Genomic DNA, 19,857 nt, shown 5'->3' with positions numbered 1-19,857 from the left:
GTCCCCGATACCCCTTCAGTGACAATGCACACCAAGACCAGCAAACCAAACATTCTGTGGGGGGCAGGAATGGCATTTCCTACCTGGTGCAGGTCTCCAGGATATACACACTATAAATAATACAAATGTTTACAAACTGTATTATGTATAAATATATAATATTTATATAAAGAGGAGGCCAATCGTCAATTTCTGCCTTTTTTTTTCTTTTGAGAAAAAAGAAAATTGTATCTCTAAAAACTGTGGATTTCTAATAAAGGACTTTTTAAAATAAAGGACTTTTCATGCCGTGTGATGATGGAGTCTCTGTATCACCTTTGAGTGTCCCCGACACCCCTTCAGTGACAATGCACACCAAGACCAGCAAACCAAACATTCTGTGGGGGGGCAGGAACAGCATTTCCCACCTGGTGCAGGTCTCCAGGATGACTTTGTACTCTCGGTGGTCCTGGTCAGAGGCCGGGTCCTCGTCGTCCCCCAGGGCCCTGTCCCTGTGCAGGGCTCCGGGGCGACGCTCAGCGCCCGAGCGCAGCGGGGCCGGGGCTGGCAGGGGCTGCTCTGCCTTGGGCTCCTTCAGGTTCACCAGCAGCTGGAAGGCTGGCTTGGCTATGGGGTCAGGCACGTTGTAAGTGACATCGATCTGCAGCGGGAAAAGGTGAAAAAAAAATCTAATCAGGGTGGGTTATTACAGCTCCAATGTAATCTGTCACAGATATCTTTTATGAGAAATCCTTTCCTTAGGATTTTGGATTTTTTTTCTCCTGAGAAGCTGGGATGCCTCAGGAACAAAATGTAAACATTGGTTATCTGCTGCTGTGGAATGCAGCAGGTGGATTTGTGATTGGTCCCATAGAGCCACAAGCCTTTATTTATTTATTATTATCATTCCTTTTTTTCCTATTCTTAGCTAGCCTTCTGATGAAACCTTTTCTACTATTCTCTTAGTATAGTTTTAATATAATATATATAATAAAATAATAAATCAAGCCTTCTGAAACACGGAGTCAGATCCTCATCTCTTCCCTCAACCTGAGACCCCTGTGAACACGGTCACAGTAACCCAATGTAATGTTGACACAAAAAAGTGTCCACAAACACCCAGCATAGACACAAGATCTCCTCAGAGGGAGAGGCAACAGAGGCTTTTGCACATGTGGCAATCACATATCCTCTGAACACAGAGAGACATAGTTCTCTCCCAGGATTTTCCTGGGAAGCTGTGAGAAAGTTCAGAGAAGAGAATGAGAAACAATTCCTATCTCCATTTGCTGCACCTGTTGTTGTGCATATGTGTTATGGAGATTGTTTACCAAAGGGTGATTTCTTAATTGGACACTGGATGGTGTTTGAATTGATTGACCAATTAACTTAAAACTGTATCAGACAATCTGTAAAGGTTATGAGTTTCTTAATAGTGTAGTATAATATAACTTAATAAAGCAATTGATCAGGTGATTTCTTAATTGGACACTGGATGATGTTTGTATTGATTGACCAATTAACTTAAAACTATATCAGACAATCTATAAAGGTTATGAGTTTCTTAATTGTATAGTATAGTATAATATAGTATAGCTTAATAAAGCAATTGATCAGCCTTCCACAATTATGGAGTCAATGATAATTATTGGAGTCATGGAGTCAATGTTAATTATTGGAGTCATGGAGTCAATGTTAATTATTCCCCATTCAGGGGGAATTGTTGTTACACTAACACACAGTTCTGTCTCTATCTAAGCTCTACCAGAGCTTACATAGACATCTTCACATTCACTTCCCAAATTAAAGCAACACCAAGAGTTACAGAATTATTTTGAGAGAAATCCCAAGTGTAAGTCCTTCCTCGCTGCAAAGTGGGATTAGAAAAGCAGCAATCAGGCTGTGAGGTTAGAGATCATCTGCTGCCATGCCTTCTCCAGCCCCATGACAAACTCACCTGCATCAGACAGCATCCTTCACCCTTGGCACTCACAAACAGCCCTGTTGGAATACTGGGGATCTGGGGAGAATGCACAAGACAAGACATGGCACTCAGAATGGAAATGAACATTAAATTTAGCTCTGTTCTGTACAAAACACCTTTATAAAGGACATGCAGAAGTGAAGTGAGCGTGGCTGAGTCTCTTCACCACCTGCACTTACAACAGCAGAGACAAACGGCAGCACAAAATCAACATCAGGCATTGGTCATGGTGAAAAATGCCTTTAATTAGGAGTGCTGCCTCCTTCCCAGCAGAATCCAGGCACAAACCCACAGAAAGTCCCACAGTGCTTAACTTCTGTTTTTCCCATCACTGATCCAAGTCCTCATTCAGAACCCAGCTCACCTGATTGCTTTAAAAACCTCCCTGCACAAAACCACCTACCACTGCAGTCTGAAGGACTTTTTTATTCATCTTGTTAAGCTCAAAGGTCTCCTGGTAGTCCAGGTTTGTGGAAGCCAAGGAAATGGTCAGGTTGACTCCTCCAACATAAGAAAGGATGGCATATTCAGCCAGAGCCTGCAGGGCCACACAGGTGTCCTGGGGGCCAGAAGAGGGAGAAATCAGAATAGTGAAAAAGGAGCATAGCAAACTTCCAAACAGCTCCAGCTGGCAGAATCTCCCTTATTAATTCATATGGCAATAGAAACATCAGGTTTTGCTCACTTTTCCTATCAAAGGCACCTGTGAGGACAAACTCTGGGTTCCTTTATATTACCAGTATGAAGAGGAAGCTGCAAAGAGCCATGGAAAGTTTTCCTTCTTACCAGAGCACAAATAATTTCTGTCAGGAAGATGGAAACTCCACATTCCTGAATCAATTGCCAATGCATCCATCCCAGGTACCTTTTCCAGAGGCTGCCCACCTGAGTAGAGGAGAATCCTCCCAGTGCATTCCTCTGCTGGGAGAGCCACTTGACCACAGGGAGTGCAGAGGCCACGTCTCCCAGCAGCGTGTAGGTCAGAAGGGCATAAGATGTCATTTCCACCTCTGCAGAAACAACTGAAAGAGGGGTGAATTAAAAAAAAAAAATCAAAATACCACCAGGTCTAGAGATAGTTCTATGAATATTTATGAACTTAACAATAATTCTAAAAAGTTAAGCATCTGTAGAAGTAAAAAGGGAAGTTAAAATGTTTGCACCCAAGGTGCTTCACCTCCCTAAAACATCTTTGCTTTCAACAAAAGCTTCCCTTCAGGCAATAGATAACCAATAATTAAGATATTTCCACAATAAACTCCTTTTTCTTGACTGCATCCCACTCTCCCACTCCAGTTCTACTCTGCTGCTGCCCACACTGTTGTCCTGCCCTAGAGATTTTCATACAATATCCTGTCAGATCCCTCCTGAGCATTGCTGCACCAAAATCACATCCAAAGAGTCAATGGCTTTAAGTGGCTTGAAAATTCCAACATCATTCACTTTCTGTGGTTTGACAGCCAAAGTGTAGAAAAATCAGCTGAAGAGTCAGTGAATCCTTAGGTTCATTTGAAAATACATAGATAAACAGCTCTAAAATTAAACATATTTGAATTCCCACAGATTTCCATTTTGAATTATTACTCCCTGACAGAAGAGTGAGAACCACTTGGGATTCTGTCTTTATAAAACTGGAGTGAAAGCTGATGAGACATCTGGGGCTAAAAAACCTGTCCTGTCTGAACCACATCTTGCTCTGTCTCTCATTTATTCTTTCAGCATCATGTTACCTGCCTTTCTGAGCTCTTCTTTTCTCTGAACCCTTCCCTGACAGTTTCAGAATACCTTATATTTTAGAAACAATTCCCTGCAGGCAGGCGTGGCAGCCCCTTCCCTTTTCTCTGCCCTGCAGGTTCCCAATTACCTGATTGAGAGAGTCCATCATTAAACCCCATGAAGGTGTCTTCATCAGTGACAAGGGTTCCTGTGAGGCTCCAGTGGGTAAATCCATCTGGGAGAAGAGGGCAGAGGGACAGGGCTGTTATCAGAGCAGTCAAATCCCACTTTTGCTCCCTGCCGGGAGCTCCCTGTGCCTCTTTTTGGACACCAGTGCCTGGGCAAGGAGCTCCTTTGGAATGACAGAGAAAATTCGATGTAATCCAATGACAGAGGTAATTCAGTGTAATCCAATTCAATGAAATCCAATCCAATAATTCAAAAAAATCAGGTGATTCTTTAATTTTGGATTAAAACACACCACCAGGGAATGTGAGGTGTTACAGGGCATTGCAGAGCCTCTGAACAACTTGAAATCATTCCAGTGGTTAGAGAATTGAACTGAACACCAGGGCTGTGGCTCTGATCTCTGTGTGGGACACTCACTCATTAATTGGTCCCCTACAATTCAGAATATTCTCTGATTTTGCTGCACTTGCCTTCCTTCAGCATCAGCCACATGTGTGGATCCCTCTCCAAAGAAAACCAGGAGCACCCTTGCCTTACAAAGCCAAACTGTGCCACCTTGGGTTTGTATGAAAATCTTGCCTCTTTATATTTCTTTTTATATTTCTTTATATTTCTTTTCTAACGTATTGAAAAAAATCCAGATTTAGTGTTTGTCCTCTTGGTGTTCCTGTTCTGATAGTGTTTAAAGGATCCTACCAAGGGTCTGATCCTAAGGAGGGCACAAAGGAGCTTCATGGCAGCCCAAATGTGCTTGTGAAAGGAAACTGATGATTTCCACATGAACACAAATGTTATCACTTTAGAGAGATGGGATTGTTCTTCATTTTTTTTCCAAAATCAGCCTCTTTCAGTGAAACTGTCAGTGAGGAATCCTTGATCCTCCAGATCCCATCTTGTCCAGCAGCTCAGATGATCCAGGCTGTGCTTGGATGGTGTGGGGACAAAATAGCGAAGAAAACAGGAACACAACAAACTCCCAAACAGTGAATCTCCCTTGTTAACTCATTTGGCAAAAAAGGTTTTCCTCCCTTTTCCTCTCAAAGGAAACTCTGATGATTTCCATGTGAACACAAATGTTATCGCTTCAGAGAGATGGGATTGTTCTTCATTTTTTTTTTCTCCAAAATCAGCCTCTTTCAGTGAAACTACAGAACCTGTCAGTGAGGAATCCCTCATCCCCCATCCTGTCCAGCAGCTCAGATGATCCAGGCTGTGTTTGGATGGTGTGGGGGCAGAATAGTGAAGAACACAGGAACACAACAAACTCCCAAACAACTCTGCTCACCTTCAGCTGGCACAATCTCCCTTATCAATTCATATGGCACAGAACCCATCAGGTTTTGCCCCTTTTTCCCATCCCAGGCCCCTGTGAGGCCAAGCAGCTCCTACCTTGGGTGATGGCCATGCTGTTCATCCTGCGCAGCGTGGCAGCAGCGCTGGGGCTGTGCAGCAGGGTCAGGGCGTAGGCGCTCAGGGCAGTGGTGTAGGGATCCTCTGCTGAGTACAGGTTGGACTCCAGGAAGTGTTTTGCTTTTTCTACAGCTGTTCTTTCTTCCTACATTCACAGGGGAAAGAGGCCCAGGTAGATGTACCGGTCTCAGGAGTTGGGATTGCTTTATTACTTGTTACATTTAAAAAAAAAAAAGGCAACTTGTAGCATTCACATTCTCTGAAAAAATCCCCTTATTTCTTTCTCCTGGGAAGCTAAGAAGCCATAGAGAAAAGGAAAACAATTCTTATCTCATTTGCTTCTCCTGTGTTTTGCTCATGTGGAATGTGTTTGGGGATTGTTTCATTGGATTCTGTTGTGAATTGTTTTCACTCATTGGCCAATCAGTGCCAAGCTGTGTTGGGACTCTGCAGAGAGCCACAAGTTTTTAATTATCTTTTTAGCATTCTGTAAGTATCCTTTCTGTATTCTTAATATAGTGTTCTTTAATATAAAATAGTATTATAAAGTAATAATATTCTTTAATATAATACAGTATTACAATGGTATGTATTCTAAATATAGTATAATTTTATATATTACACTGTACAATATATATTATACTATTATATATTATAATATAATATATATTATATAGTAAGTAATAATATTCTTTAATATAATATGGTATTATAATAGTATGTATTCTAAATATAGTATAATATTATATATTATACTATATAATATATATTATACTATTATATATTATAATATAATATATATTATATAGTAAGTAATAATATTCTTTAATATAATATGGTATTATAATAGTATGTACTATAAATATAGTATAATATTATATATTATACTATATAATACATATAATATTATAATATAATATATGTTATAGTAACTAATAATGTTCTTTAATATAATATAGTATTATAATATAGTATTGTAATATAGTATTATAAAGTAATTATACTCTTTATAGTATTATATTCTTTAATACAATATGCTAATGATATTCTTTAATATAATATAGTACTATAAAATAATAAATTCGCATTCTGGGAACATGGCCTCGGATTCACCATTGCTGCCTTGGTCGGGACATTTCTCAGCAAATACAATAGCAACCAAACAAAAACCAACAACAAAATCCAAACAAAAATCCACACAATCAACTCAGAAAGATACATTTTGCTCTCTGCAGAACAGCAGGGACACTTTGAGAACACATTGGACACCCTGAGAAATGCCATGCATCAAAAATTCCAAAAAAAAAAAAAAAAAAAAGGTGCAACAAGCAGAGTAAGAATGATTTAGGCTAACAAAGAAAAGCCAGGCATCAAAAATTCCAAAAAAAAGTGCCAACAGCAGAGTGAGAATGATTTAGGCTAACTTTTAGACACACTTTTCCCTCCCTAAAGCTGGAGAAATTGTGTGCCCTGCAAGGCAGCAGATGAGCAGGGCAGGGTGAGCTCTGTGCTGGAGCTTTGATTGTGCTCCTGACACGTCTGGCAGACGCCAGAGGATAATAAAGGCCAAGGTTCCCAGGGGTCCCTGCAGCCAACAAACATGTTTTATTAACTCCCCCAATGACCTCACCGTGCAGGAACGTGGCTCTGATAATTTATAGAAACAATTTAATTGGACTTGATGTAATTTGGTTTCCTTTGATTTCCCTGTGGCGCTAACCTTGCCCTTCCTCATTTCCTAGCTAAGATCATTAAGAACACTCACAAATCTCCTCTAGGAAAAGCATTAGAATGCTCAGAAACTGCACTGCTGGGGCTGCCCTGCCACACAGAGCATCACATCCCTGCTCACAGGGAGGCAGGAAGCTCCTCTGGGAGCTCTGCAGGGTTTTCTCAATTTTTAATAAGGTTGAAAGCTTCCACTCCAACAAGGATAAGGGCTTAGGGGGGCATCTGCCTGCAGCAGCAGTTCTGTTTTATTTTACTCTTCAGGCTCCACAGGGATGGGTGAGGAGTGCTGAGGTTATCAGAGGTCCTGAATGGGCACTGGCTGCTCTGACACTCCACAAACCCACAGGGTTGTGCTGAATGGGCCCTTTGGTGTGAGAGCAGATCTCCAGAAGATGCTGCAGCATCCCCTGCACCTCCTTTTTTCACCTCCCAGGCCACCCCTGCCCTCTCCCTTGGCTGAAGGGCAGGGGAACATCTGCAAGGGAGCATCTTCCCAGTCCTGGTCACTGGGAATGTGCCACCACAATCTTATCTAAACATCTCCATCCCAGTGAAGCTGCATGCTGGCAGAAACACATCAGAGGGCAGGAGCACTGTGTTAGCAGGAGTTTTAAGGAGGAATCCCAAAACCACCAGTTGTACTGGAAATTTGGGGGGTTTTTTTCCAGTGGAATTGGCTGTTCCTACATAGCTGCTTCTCTTTTTTGCAGTGTTCCTGCAAAGAACAGCAACATTTTCCTCCAGAGCCCTGAATCCAGCTCAGAGCAGGAGCTCAGCTCTCCAAAGGCTCTGTAATCTGACAGCAGTAGCATTTTGGCCACTGCAGCCAAGCCAGACCACAAGAGCTCTCTGGATCCCCAAGTTAAACTGCTTTTAGCACCAAGCCAGGATTTCTGAGTCCCTGCAGGCAAGAGAAGAGCAGGATCAGCACAGGCTGCACTCACAGCTTGGAGCTAAGAGGCAGAAAAACTCTTTTTGCAGTAATTTCTGGGAGAGGTTGAGGGATGGGGCTGCAGGGGGATTGTTTTGCTCTGCTGGAATAATCATGAGCTGATGGTTGGAGGGTGGGAGACCACCTTGAACAACTTCAGAACAGATTCTTTAACTTCAGAACAGCCCCAAGGCTTTCCAGCAGCCTCCCCTTCCCTGGATGCTGTCAGAGAGCACAGAACCTCTGAAGGCAAACAGCAGCAAAATGAAGATTTTATAAAGAAAGGATAGAGAGAAATTTTGGAGCTTTTGTTACCTCAGAAGTGACACCTGTTTCCAGAAGAGATGCAACCACATAAGCTGTCAGGGAGATCTTCCCATGGATCCCACCCTGGAAGGGCAAACAACACAAACACTGGATGAAAACTACAGAAAAGACACTGGGGAAAAAAACAGAATTTGAAGCAATCCAAAGGATGTGTAAGAGCTGGAGGAGAAGCTGAAGCATCACCAAATTTCTTTTCTTTGCACACAAGGAGTACAAAATTTAGGAACTCAAGCCCACATTGGTTGGAGCCAACTGTCCCAGGCCTGAGGACTCATTTAATGCAGGATTTTTTAAGATTTCACACCTTGATTTCCATCCTCTGAGGACACCCCACAAACACATTCTGATAGACCTTTCTGAACTGAAATTCCTCTGATTCTCCCTGCAGCATCCCAGCCTTTCAAGTGCAAAATTCACATTCAAACTGCACCACTTCATGCCCTGATAATAACTTTTAAAATGTCCTTGCTGCAAAGTGATCCTGGGTGGTTTTTACCTGAATATCCTTGTTTAGTATCCTGCCCATAGCAGGGAAAGAACCATCTTCTTTCTGGTGCTGGATGATCCAGTCTTTGGCAGCTGTGAGCTCTTTGGGATCAATGAAAATAAACCCACGGGACTGAGCAAAGGACTTGAGGACAAAAGCTGTTAACCTGGAAAAATGAATTAATCATCTTGACTGAAAAAAACCAAATTCAGATTGAAGTGTCTGTAAGGAAAAAATTATATTCTTAGAAAGCACAAATTGAAAAAGATCTTGTTGGGAAACACTAAATATTGTTGTTAAAACCTCAATAACAATAAATTATTGAGGTTTAATAATTATTAAATTAATAATTTAATAATTATTAAATTAATAATTTATTAATGGGACATAAAATCACCTGAACACTGTCCAGGCTTTGGATAAGAAAAGGATTAAAGGTCCACAAACTAAATTGAAATGTAGAACTCAAAGGTGTATTTGTCTTAATTATGGCACACTCTGAAATATAGTTCTTTTTTATCCCAAATTATTCAAGTTTTTAAGCAAAGAATCAATATTTTAAAATTAAGAATTAATATATTTCTCATAAGAAATCCAGGTCCTTTCCTCAAGCCTGAAGCTGTGTTACACTTTATACAGAATTAAGACTTCAGAAAGCACCAGAAATGTTTTTGGAATTCTAAACCTCTGACAGCAAGAGTGAGCACTGGCCAGCTTGGGGGGACTGAGTCATTGCATTTACAGGCCCCTGAGGAATGGGAGGGTAGCAAACTCTGCTGCCTGGCAGGGGATTTTTGGAGTGTTGAGTAATTCTGTGTCACCACATTTCACATCCAGGGACTGGGACATGCTGGGGCTGAGGTGGAAGTTCCCTGTGTTATAGATACATATTGTAATATTGGCTTTTTGCAAATATTAAAATGGATTTTGTATGTGTGGTGTTAAAATTGTTGTAAAGACACACTTTTTATTTCTCTTGTTAATTAAGTTTAGACATAGTAGTAAAATAGCTGACATAAATATGCTTATGTTAAAATGCCTGCTTAGATGGGGTAAGATCCAACAAAAATATAAGATAAATAAAAATATAAGATAAGATTCAATAATAATATAAATGAAGACACCTGCTACAGAAATGCCAACAATCAGCACTCACTGACTGAAGGCAGTGAAGACCAAAGCCCAAAACTAAAAATGATAATTAAAAAAAAGACTAAAACCACAGCCAAGGAATTCACATACTCTAAATAAGTAGAACCAAGGAGGAGCCATGCTAAACAGTTCATAGAATATACAAACTAGTTTAGGGAAAAAGTTTATGAATATACAACAAACTGATGTCAGAGAAAATGAATTTAAGGATTTTCTCCAAAGATCACAGTGCACAAATCCAAAGATCACAAAGATCAAAGACGAACACATCCTATTGGTACAAGGATGTCTCTGAGGGATTTTGGGTTGGTTTTGGTTGGTTTTTTACCTGACAGAAGCCTCTGCTTCAGGTCAAACCCCCTTCCCTAATGGAATCAGGTGCTTAATTACCCCTTAATTGCTACTCCAATTGCAGATATGATCCTTAACCACAGCTTTGTGCCTGAAACCTGCACTAATTAACAGATTTAACTCTCCTAACTGCTCCTGAGTCCTGAATTACACCAGCTAATGCAGTCAGAGCACTCAGCAGCACTGTACAGCAACTCCATAGAATATCATTGGATATTTCTGAGTATTGTTGCATTATTTCTGCTCTCCACTGTGTGTGATACCATGAGAGAAGCAGGAAAATGACTTCTCTTTCCCAGCCCAGTGTATTTTTCTTGTTTTGCAAGCACTTAGAACTTTTTAAACTCAGTTTGAGCTCAGTTTTAACTAGTTTGGGCTCAGTTTTAAGTAGTTTGAGCTCAGTTTTAACTAGTTTGAGCTCAGTTTTGAACAGGCACTCACCACATGCTCCCTGAGGAGTCCCTCTCCCCAAAAGCACTGTAGGAGCCATCCTGCCTCTTGTAGGTCAGCTGGCGCTGGTAGCCTGCAAAGAATTGGGGAAAAGCAAAGAAATTGAAAAGAACTGGGAACTTCAAAACCTCCTCACACAGAGAAAAATGAGTGTTTAAAGTGAATGAAGGCTCAGAACATCTGGAACATGTGTAAGGGATTCTGCTGCCCCGAGGCTGCTTCTTATTCTGTGTATGTATCTGTGAGTGAGAGCCAGCTCTGTGTGCACTTTGTCCAGAAATCTGCTCAGGGAAACATCTGGGACCCTGCAAATGCTAAAAATCTGACACTTCTCTGGGAAAAAAAAAAAAAAAGCATTATCAAAAGGTTTTTACTTAATCATGCAGCCACTCTCTTTCCATTTTACTTCCATTTACAAATGAAAAAGGTTTTGCCTGTGACATTACAGCTGGGTTCTGGCTTTTCCCAAAGCTGTTGCTTGGAACAGCTTTAGGTAACATAAAAACAAAAAACAGCTGTGGCCTCAATGCATGTGAACACCTCCAAGGCTTGCTTTAGACATCATTATTATAATAATTAGGTGAATAATTAAGGTGAATGCTGAAGATAAGAACTCCCTCCTGGAACATCTTCTGAGGCTGTAAATGAAAAAAAAAATTTGTTCTTTCTACTAGGAAAATGATTTATCAGACCTTTTTGTCTATAGCCATGCTCATCCCAAAAAAATGAATTGTATAAAATGTGTATTCATCCAGTTTTCCCCTGTTCACTTGTTTGGTTTTTATTTTTGTGGGAAAGTATTAAAAATACTGACTGGTTTAGCCCAGGCCACTTCAAAAGAAGAGGGAATTATTGGCATTTATTATCAGCACTTTCCATGATGGATGCTCGAGGGATGAAGAAGTTTTCTGGCTTGGTAAATCACAAAAGCAATTCTGGAGTGAGCATTTCCCATCCAAACCTTACACTTGGCAGGGCTCCAGTGAACACAGAAGGGTTTAAAACTCTTGGGGGTTTCTTCTGTAAGGGTTAATTAGCAAACAGGGTTTGGAGCCAAAAACCTGGAAGGTTTGCAGATTCATAAAAAGAAACAAAAGCAAATGATGTTGCAAAGGAAACACTGACTCGGGCCATTAACAAATTCCCTTTGCCTCACTGCTCCCAGCAAGCCCAGAAAATTCCAAGTGAAATAAGTGGAGCCAGGCAGAGGAAGCAGAGCTGGGCTTTTGCTGCTGAACACAAGAAATATCTCACATATTACATTTTATATTTATATTTTCAGAGGAGAACCACCTAACCCTGTCACCTCTGATTTCATGACATGACTATTGTCTGACTCATACACAAGAGAGCTTTGTCCCTTTGGGTCACTCTGGGTTTTTAATGATCTCTGAATTCTTGCTTGTCCTGAGAATTATTGCACTTAGTTATAAAACTGTTTTGCATGTGGCTCTTCCCAAAACAAATGCTGAGGAAAACAGTGCAGAAAAAAAAAAAAAAAAAAGGAAAAAATGAAAACAAAAAAAGGTTGGTTTGAGTTGCTTGGTAAAGTAGGACAGGACACTGAAAGGACAGATAACCTAGAGCCATGTAATGAAGAATTTTAACTACTTTGGATACTAAATTTTGATTTTTGGTATATTATTCTATTATTAAGAAAATATATATATTCTATTACTAAGAAAATACTATTAAAAAAAAAAGTCCAGAAAAGAGCCTTAATTCTAGTATCTAAAGGTTTGAAAAGACAATTTATGAATAAGGCAAAACCCCCTAAATATACAGATTTTCAGTAAATTTCATTTTCCTTTACTTTCTAAAATGTTTAAACATAGAAATCAGCTAAGGAAAAAGAGATAGAGATAAAGATAAATCAGTAAATATCTGAACTAGGAGTTACTGAAGACAACCAGACTAACATCTTGCCATCAAAATCTGTCAGACTGTGAGATTAGCCTGCAAGAAATGATGAATCCTCATCGCTTGGGCTATTCTTGATTATAAAAAGTGACATGCAAAGCAAAACTATGAATTGAAAGCCTTTTCTCCACCTGTAAATTTAATTGTGTTGAGTTACCTTGAACGAGGTAATCTGTGGCCTCAGCCTCCACCTCGTGGCTGAGCTGCTTGGTTTTCTGCAGGTATTTCAGGACAAAGACATTGGGGGCAAAGTGGATCATGTTCTGCTCCCCACAGCCAAAGGGCAACCTCAGCAGGTTGTCCAGGTTGTTCAGGGTGGGACCCATCACATCTCCTGATGAGAAAGAGGGGAATTGTTCAGGATCAGGTAATTTAAGGTTTTCCTTTGGTGTTTTGTGGTTATCCCCCACCTCACTGCACTAATATCTCCTGGCTACCCCAAGGCAGCTTAAATAAACTGTGACAAATGGGAAGTCCTTCAGCTGTTAAGTCCTAGCCCTTTGATTTCTTGTTGGATTAAAGAAATTCCCCATTTCAGCCTCTGATTATGCATGACTTCCCAGTTTAGACCAGTTTAAAACACAGCACAATTTGTGATGAGGATGACAATGAGAAAAACACCACGAGCAGTAACAGACAGTGCCCCTGCCAAGCCCCTCACCAACTTCAAGCCACTGACAACCCAAACAGGCTTCAAACAAATGCCAAAAAACCCCAAGGAATGATCTACCCCAAAAATTAAGCTGTAATAAACCTTTTAAAGTGCCTGTGACTATCTTATCTGCTGTGCATTACTCAAGAACTGGTCAGAATTAACAGCTGGAGCATCTGTTGACATTTGGGAGGGGGTACCTAAGTGATACCTCCTGATTATTGATACCTATTATTGAAGCCGTAGCTCTTTCTGATCCTGGAATTATGTTGTGGGGAACTCCAAGAGTAAATGCTTCATTGTGATTTTCATCAGTCTCTTCTTTTCTCCAAATTTTAAACTCTCCCATTGACCCCCAGCCTGTGGAAAAGCCAATGTACTTCACCTCAAGCTGTTTGGGGACTGTCCACTCCACAATTATAGATTCGTTTAGCACCCGAGTACCGTGGCCAACCTGAAAGAGACAAGAGACCATGGAGATCCAAGAGGCCACACAGGGGGAGATCCAGGAGGTCACACAGGTGGAGCCACTGTGCCTGGTGTGCTGGGACACCTCCCAGCCCAGAGAGGTGCAGAAATACCTCTCTCCTTCCCACCCACAAAACAATCCAAGGGAGTTCAGTGGGAAATCCGCAGGCTTGGCCTGCAAGGTTTCATCACTAAAAATGTTGAGGACTCATGGAAGAGGTTTTAAGTGAGCTCTGTAAGCCAGAGAGAAGTTTGAGAACAGGATCCATGTTACCCCTGAAAGAATTTTCCACCAAGGTCACTGACATAGAAACCAAGAAAGAAAGAAGGGGAAAGAAGAGAAACCTGCAACTATTCCAATAAACACTTTGTCTTTTGTAATCAATGAGTAAAGTGTAAACTTATGAACTTAGTAAGAGGGTATAAAAAGCATGCATGCTAGAATAAAACCAGTTTGAAGCCTTCTGAAAATGGCAATAAAACAATAAGGCAATATGGAAAATAAGACAATGGCAAAAAGACAACACATTGCTGTGACGGTGTTCACAGGGGTCTGAGGAAGAGGGAAGAGATGACTCCATGCTTCAGAAGGCTTGATTTATTTATTTTATGGTATATATTATACTAAAACTATACTAAAAGAATAGAAGAAAGGATTTAATCAGAAGAATAGACAAGGAAGAATGATAACAAAAGCTTGTGTCTTGGACAGAGAGTCTGAGCCAGCTGACTGTGATTGGCCATTAATTACAAACAACCACATAAGACCAATCACAGATGCACCTGTTGCATTCCACAGCAGCAGATAATCAATGTTTCCATTTTGTTCCTGAGGCCTCCCAGCTTCTCAGGAGAAAAAATCCTAAGGAAAGGATTTTTCAGAAAATACCATGGCTACACATTGCTTTGCATTGTCTCCATCTCAAGCAGGACTGAGGTCCTGAGAACATATTGGTGGCAAAAGCAGATTTGGTGTGATCACAACAGCCTGATCAGGGCTTTAGAGGGAAAAGGCAACAGGAATGGAGCTCAAGGAGAAACTGCTCCGTGTGTGCCCAAACTCTGTTCACAAAGAGACTCCCAGAAGAACTCAGTACCTGGATAACTCCATTTTTCCAGCTGATCCAGAAGCTGCGGAACTCATCCCAGGAGAGGATGCCAGGCGTGTCCCTGCTGGCCACTGGCTCTCCCATTTTGCTGGAGGAGATCCAGGTCCTGGAGTTCTGCTGTCCCCCGATGACGATCTCGGCCATCTCGGCCATGTCGTGGGGGCCCGAGGACAGGGCCAGGTGGGCGTCGTTGTGAGCCTTCACTGCCAGCTCAAAGTGCCTCATCTGGGCTGGCTTCTGCAGGTACTGGTACTCGTACTTGTTAGGGGTGGAAATGTGTATTTTCTCTAGTCAGAAAAACAAGGGGATGTTGTAAGAGTTGGAGCTCAGCTTAGAGGCGGTGACTGAAATTCGAGCAGAGCTTTGCTAAGCACGTGGGGTTTTTTTCCAGCTTCTTTTAGAGTATTAATGTTGGGAAGGATGAAAGTTTGACAAGAAAGTCTCACAGGTATGTGTGCTTAGCAGAAAGATTTTTAAATGTAGGGTCTGATGAAGGAATAGAGATGGAAGCAAGTTTTGATATAGAAGAAAAGAATTGCTGAGCCAGTCTTACTGGATAACCAAGGAGGCAAAGGGTGTGTTAGTTAGAAGGGGTTTTTATGGCTTAGAACAAAGGATAAACCCACCTCAAACTAGTTAGAAGGGGTTTTTATGGCTTAGAACAAAGGGTAAACCCACCTCAAACTAGTTAGAAGGGGTTTTTATGGCTTAGAACAAAGGATAAACCCACCTCAAACTAGTTAGAAGGGGTTTTTATGGCTTAGAACAAAGGATAAACCCACCTCAAACTAGTTAGAAGGGGTTTTTATGGCTTAGAACAAAGGATAAACCCACCTCAAACTAACACACCCTTTGCCTCCTTGGTTATCCAGTAAGACTGGCTCAGCAATTCTTTTCTTCTATATCAAAACTTGCTTCCATCTCTATTCCTTCATCAGACCCTACATTTAAAAATCTTTCTGCTAAGCACACGTATCTGTGAGACTTTCTTGTCAAACTTTCATCCTACCCAACATCTCCCCTGTTCTGATGAACAACATATTAAAATACACATGGCTGTTTCTTCTCATTGTTTATTTTTACCCCCTTCAAGGCAGAAAAATCCTTCAAACTGCTCAGCTGAATTTCTTCTGAGCTCAGCAAGTGATTTTTCAGTTCTAATTTAGTGGTCAAAAGCATCTCTGTTCAGCTAGTGGAGGCAGCTCTGAGCTATCCAAAGCTCTGGCAGAAAGGACAGACTGATTCCAGAACTGAACCTTAAAGCACCAGCTGAAAATAAAGCACAGTCCCAGTTACTGTCCACAGTGCTGAATACTGAAACTGTTCCATAAAGTAAAGGAATTTAATGGCCATTTCCAGAAATCACTTGGGCAGTTAGAGCAAATTCATAATTAGCCAGCCAGGTAAGAAAGACTCTTTATTTACAAGTTTTTCCTACAGACCAGAACTCATCAATCACAGAGAAATGGAAACAAAGATTTTTTTTTTTTTTTTTTTTAAGTAGCCAAATGCTTCTTTTAAAAACTGATTCAAACAAACTGAACATCTCATTCAAATAATGAACTTACCATTTGGGCAGAAGAACACACTGTAGGTGTATTCTCTGGACAGTCCCTCTGGCTATAGAAAGACAGAAATCCATGCATAAACCACAGGGCTTGGATTAGCAGGAACAGATCCCAGTTTGACTTGGAAAACACAGAAATTATTTTAATGCTGTGCAGTGCTTTATATCCTTTATAGAAAAGTGATGGCACTGTGTTTTGTTAGTTAGAGCAGTGCCAGAACTTTCCCTTTTATCATATTTCTTAGATTAACAGGGCAAGCTTATCCCATAAAACATCCACTGCTTTTTCTCCTGAACAGTGTTGAAGATTCACCAGAGGAGCTCAAATGGGCTCTTTCTGTACAAGAACCACTAAATCTGATTATTTCCAACCCTCTAACACACCATAAAACACCTTGAGGGTGAATCACCTTGAGGACCATTATAAACCTGCTCAGGTTTGATTTCACAGTTTCCCAGGCATTTTTATTTTCCTAAACTGGTGTTTTCTCACCTCAATAATGACACTGCTGCGAACATAATCCACCCCCACAGGGCTCCTTTTGTCCAGGTAAGAATCCTCTGAGTGTTTGCCATTCTTCAGGCTCTGCATCCCCTCCTGGCAGCAGTTGGTGCCACCATAGGCAAAAGCTTTTGCTAAGAAACAGAAGGGAAAAGCAGCTGAGATTTTGAGATATAAACACCTCTAGAAGTTAAAAAGATCCAAATTAATTAGAAGCAGCTGATTAACAAGTGCTGTAATTACCTCTCTCATATTCCCTTTACCCATATTTGAGTGGTCACATTTAAAATTAGGCAATATTTGAACAACCATAGGGCAACAGAAGCTCTTCCCTAATTTTTGGTTTCTGGTTTTCACTGGGATTATTTGCACAGAATTTGTTGTTATTTTTTTTTTGTTTAAAAATTTCCACTGATCTCTTCAGGGAAATGAAACAGGCCCAACCTTGATATCACAACAAAAAAAAAAAAATGATGACCAGAGAATGTCCTGATGTTTGATTTTACATTCTGTGCATCACAGGCAGGGGATTTGTTCCTACAACAAATGAGGTGGAAAAGCCAAGCTGGCAGCAAGTGGAATGAATGAACTGGGGCAATGGGGAAATCAGAATTTTCTCCTGAAAGAGGAAGGAAAACAAACACTTGTAAAGCTGTTTTGGGTTGTACCAGTGATGTTGCTCAGGCCCAGCTCGTTGAAGGACAGGACGATGGAGGTGGGCTTGGCCTCCCCTGGGGCCACACATTTCTTCCTGGTCAGGTGGTGCTTCCCAGGGTGCCCCACAAACTTGATGCCTTTTGGGACAGAAATCTTCACGTGGACCTGTGAAAGATTTGGAATTGTCATTTATTGGAAATAACATCAGCCACAATATCAGTCACGAAGCCAAACTGGGCTGTGCGAATGAAGAATTCCGTGGGTTTCCTATCATAACAATCACAGAATGAAGATTTCTATAATCTTCAAATCTTTGAAGATTATTCATTCTTCAAAGTTTCTAGCCATGGATTTGACTGAGAGCAGGGCTTTCAGCTCAGCAATTCTACAAGTGTTTCTGGGAGATGGTACTGGAGCTGGGGAGTGTGAGAAGGGAGACGAAATTCCTTGGGACAAAAATTCCTTCAAAATGAAAAATTTTTAGCAGCTTTTTGATTATGAAGGAAATGCTTTTTGGTTCAGCACGAGATCCCAAGCTGGGGAACGTCTTTCAAATGTCTTTTCCCTGTCTTTTTCAATATTTGCTTTTCTGAAATGCTGCAGGACACTTCAGCCTACCACAGGCGTTTCAAACCAAAACCAAACCAAGCGATGACATTTATTTGAGTTGGAAAAAAGCAATATTTATCTTCTCAAAGCATTTCTGCTGAGTTTACCCTTCTGTCAGCCTGCCACCCTCTCTCCTGTGACAGGTAGATCACTCACCAGCCATGGTGAGGAGTTACAACTGAGGAAGGGGTGGAATTTGCAGAACACCCCAACAAGGGAAGAGATGAGAATCTTGACTCCATGTTTCAGAAGGCTGATTTATTATTTTATTATATATATTATATTAAAAGAAAATTAGATATTAAAACTATACTAAAAGAATAGAAGAAAGGATTTAATCAGAAGGAATAGAATTGAATGGAATGATAATAAAATCTTGTGACTGACCAGAGAGTCTGAGACCGCTGGACTGTGATTGGCCATTAATTAAAAAAAAACCACATGAGATCAATCATAGCTCTACCTGTTGCATTCCACAGCAGCAGATGATTATTGTTTAAAATAATTAAGATTATTTTCATTAATCTTAATTAATTAAATAGTAGTTATTTAAATTAATTTTATCATTATTGTTTAAAATAATTTATATTAATTATTGTCATTAATTTTAGTTAATTAAATATTAATAATTTAATTATTTATATAATTGTTTAAAATAATTGTTTCTGAGGCCTCTCAGCTTCTCAGGAGAAAAAGATCCTAAATAAAGGAATTGTTAGTGGCAGGGGAGGGCTGAACTTTACCTCCACACACAGGGGCAGGTAGTTGTAGACAGTGAGGGGGATCTTGGTCTGCTCCCCCCTGATGACGTGGTAGGGCAGGGTGAAGTCGATGAAGAAGGGTTTGAAGGTCCTCAGCTCTGCCTGGCTGGCAATGCCCAGCCCCTTGTCCTCAGACAGAGCCACAGCCTCTGTGATCCACGTGGTGATGGAGTCAGGCACCTCCACCTGCAGCTGGGCTTCCCCTGAGCTGCGTGAAAAATGCACATTTTATGATTGGCTTTTTGCAAATATTAAAATGAATATTATAATATTATATGTTATAATGTTGTATATTATAATATTACACATTATAATATTAATTATACTATATAACAGATTATACTATTAATTATAATGTATATTCTATATATAATATATATTCTATACATAATACTATAATATATAGTCTATATATAACTTAATACATTCTAGATATGTTTATATATTACATATAATAGATACATAGAATATATATTATATATATATATTACATTTCACAAATATTAAAATGAATATTATGTTAGAAAGTGATGCTGTATTAATTCTCTTAAGTAGTGTGTTAAATATCGTTTTAGGTTACAACAAAATGTTAACATAGAAACAATGCTATGTAGGATACTTTTTTTGTAAAGAAAGGACCTGCAGCCATGGGACACCTGATTCTTTCAGGGAAAGAGCATTTATTGCTCCATTATCAGGAGAAATGAACTTCTTCCCACCTTGCTCAGTTAGGATTATGAAGAAGAAGTTGACTCTGACCAGACAGAATCCTGTGTTTGAATGGAATTTATGAGGATTGAAATTAGTAATTAAAAATCAAGTCTTCGCATATTTAGATTTCCTATGCATGGCACAAAGGGATATATCATCACCCTGGTATCCTCTTCCATGCTTTATAATAATAA

The 19,857-nt window shown here is 40.2% G+C and overlaps 1 protein-coding gene across 1 annotated transcript in view; it reads right to left on the bottom strand.

The window, feature by feature from the left end:
• Window positions 1–19,857, bottom strand: part of CPAMD8 (C3 and PZP like alpha-2-macroglobulin domain containing 8) — a 58,882-nt gene that overhangs the window by 17,163 nt on the left and 21,862 nt on the right. Inside the window, exons 20-35 of the mRNA XM_058040625.1 lie at window positions 18,935–19,160; window positions 17,594–17,747; window positions 16,917–17,059; window positions 16,425–16,476; window positions 14,845–15,143; window positions 13,508–13,733; window positions 12,785–12,961; window positions 10,699–10,780; window positions 8,764–8,920; window positions 8,256–8,330; window positions 5,258–5,423; window positions 3,828–3,914; window positions 2,849–2,985; window positions 2,367–2,522; window positions 1,937–1,999; window positions 408–640 (exon numbers count right to left, since the gene is read on the bottom strand). Coding sequence (XP_057896608.1) covers window positions 408–640; window positions 1,937–1,999; window positions 2,367–2,522; window positions 2,849–2,985; window positions 3,828–3,914; window positions 5,258–5,423; window positions 8,256–8,330; window positions 8,764–8,920; window positions 10,699–10,780; window positions 12,785–12,961; window positions 13,508–13,733; window positions 14,845–15,143; window positions 16,425–16,476; window positions 16,917–17,059; window positions 17,594–17,747; window positions 18,935–19,160 — 2,433 coding nt within the window. The remainder of the gene's footprint in view (window positions 1–407; window positions 641–1,936; window positions 2,000–2,366; window positions 2,523–2,848; window positions 2,986–3,827; window positions 3,915–5,257; window positions 5,424–8,255; window positions 8,331–8,763; window positions 8,921–10,698; window positions 10,781–12,784; window positions 12,962–13,507; window positions 13,734–14,844; window positions 15,144–16,424; window positions 16,477–16,916; window positions 17,060–17,593; window positions 17,748–18,934; window positions 19,161–19,857) is intronic.

This window comes from Melospiza georgiana, chromosome 26 (genome assembly GCF_028018845.1).
Source record: "Melospiza georgiana isolate bMelGeo1 chromosome 26, bMelGeo1.pri, whole genome shotgun sequence".
Taxonomy (NCBI): Eukaryota; Metazoa; Chordata; class Aves; order Passeriformes; family Passerellidae; genus Melospiza; species Melospiza georgiana.
The sequence above is the reverse complement of the archived record's forward strand: the minus strand, read 5'-3'. Positions and strand labels throughout refer to the sequence as shown.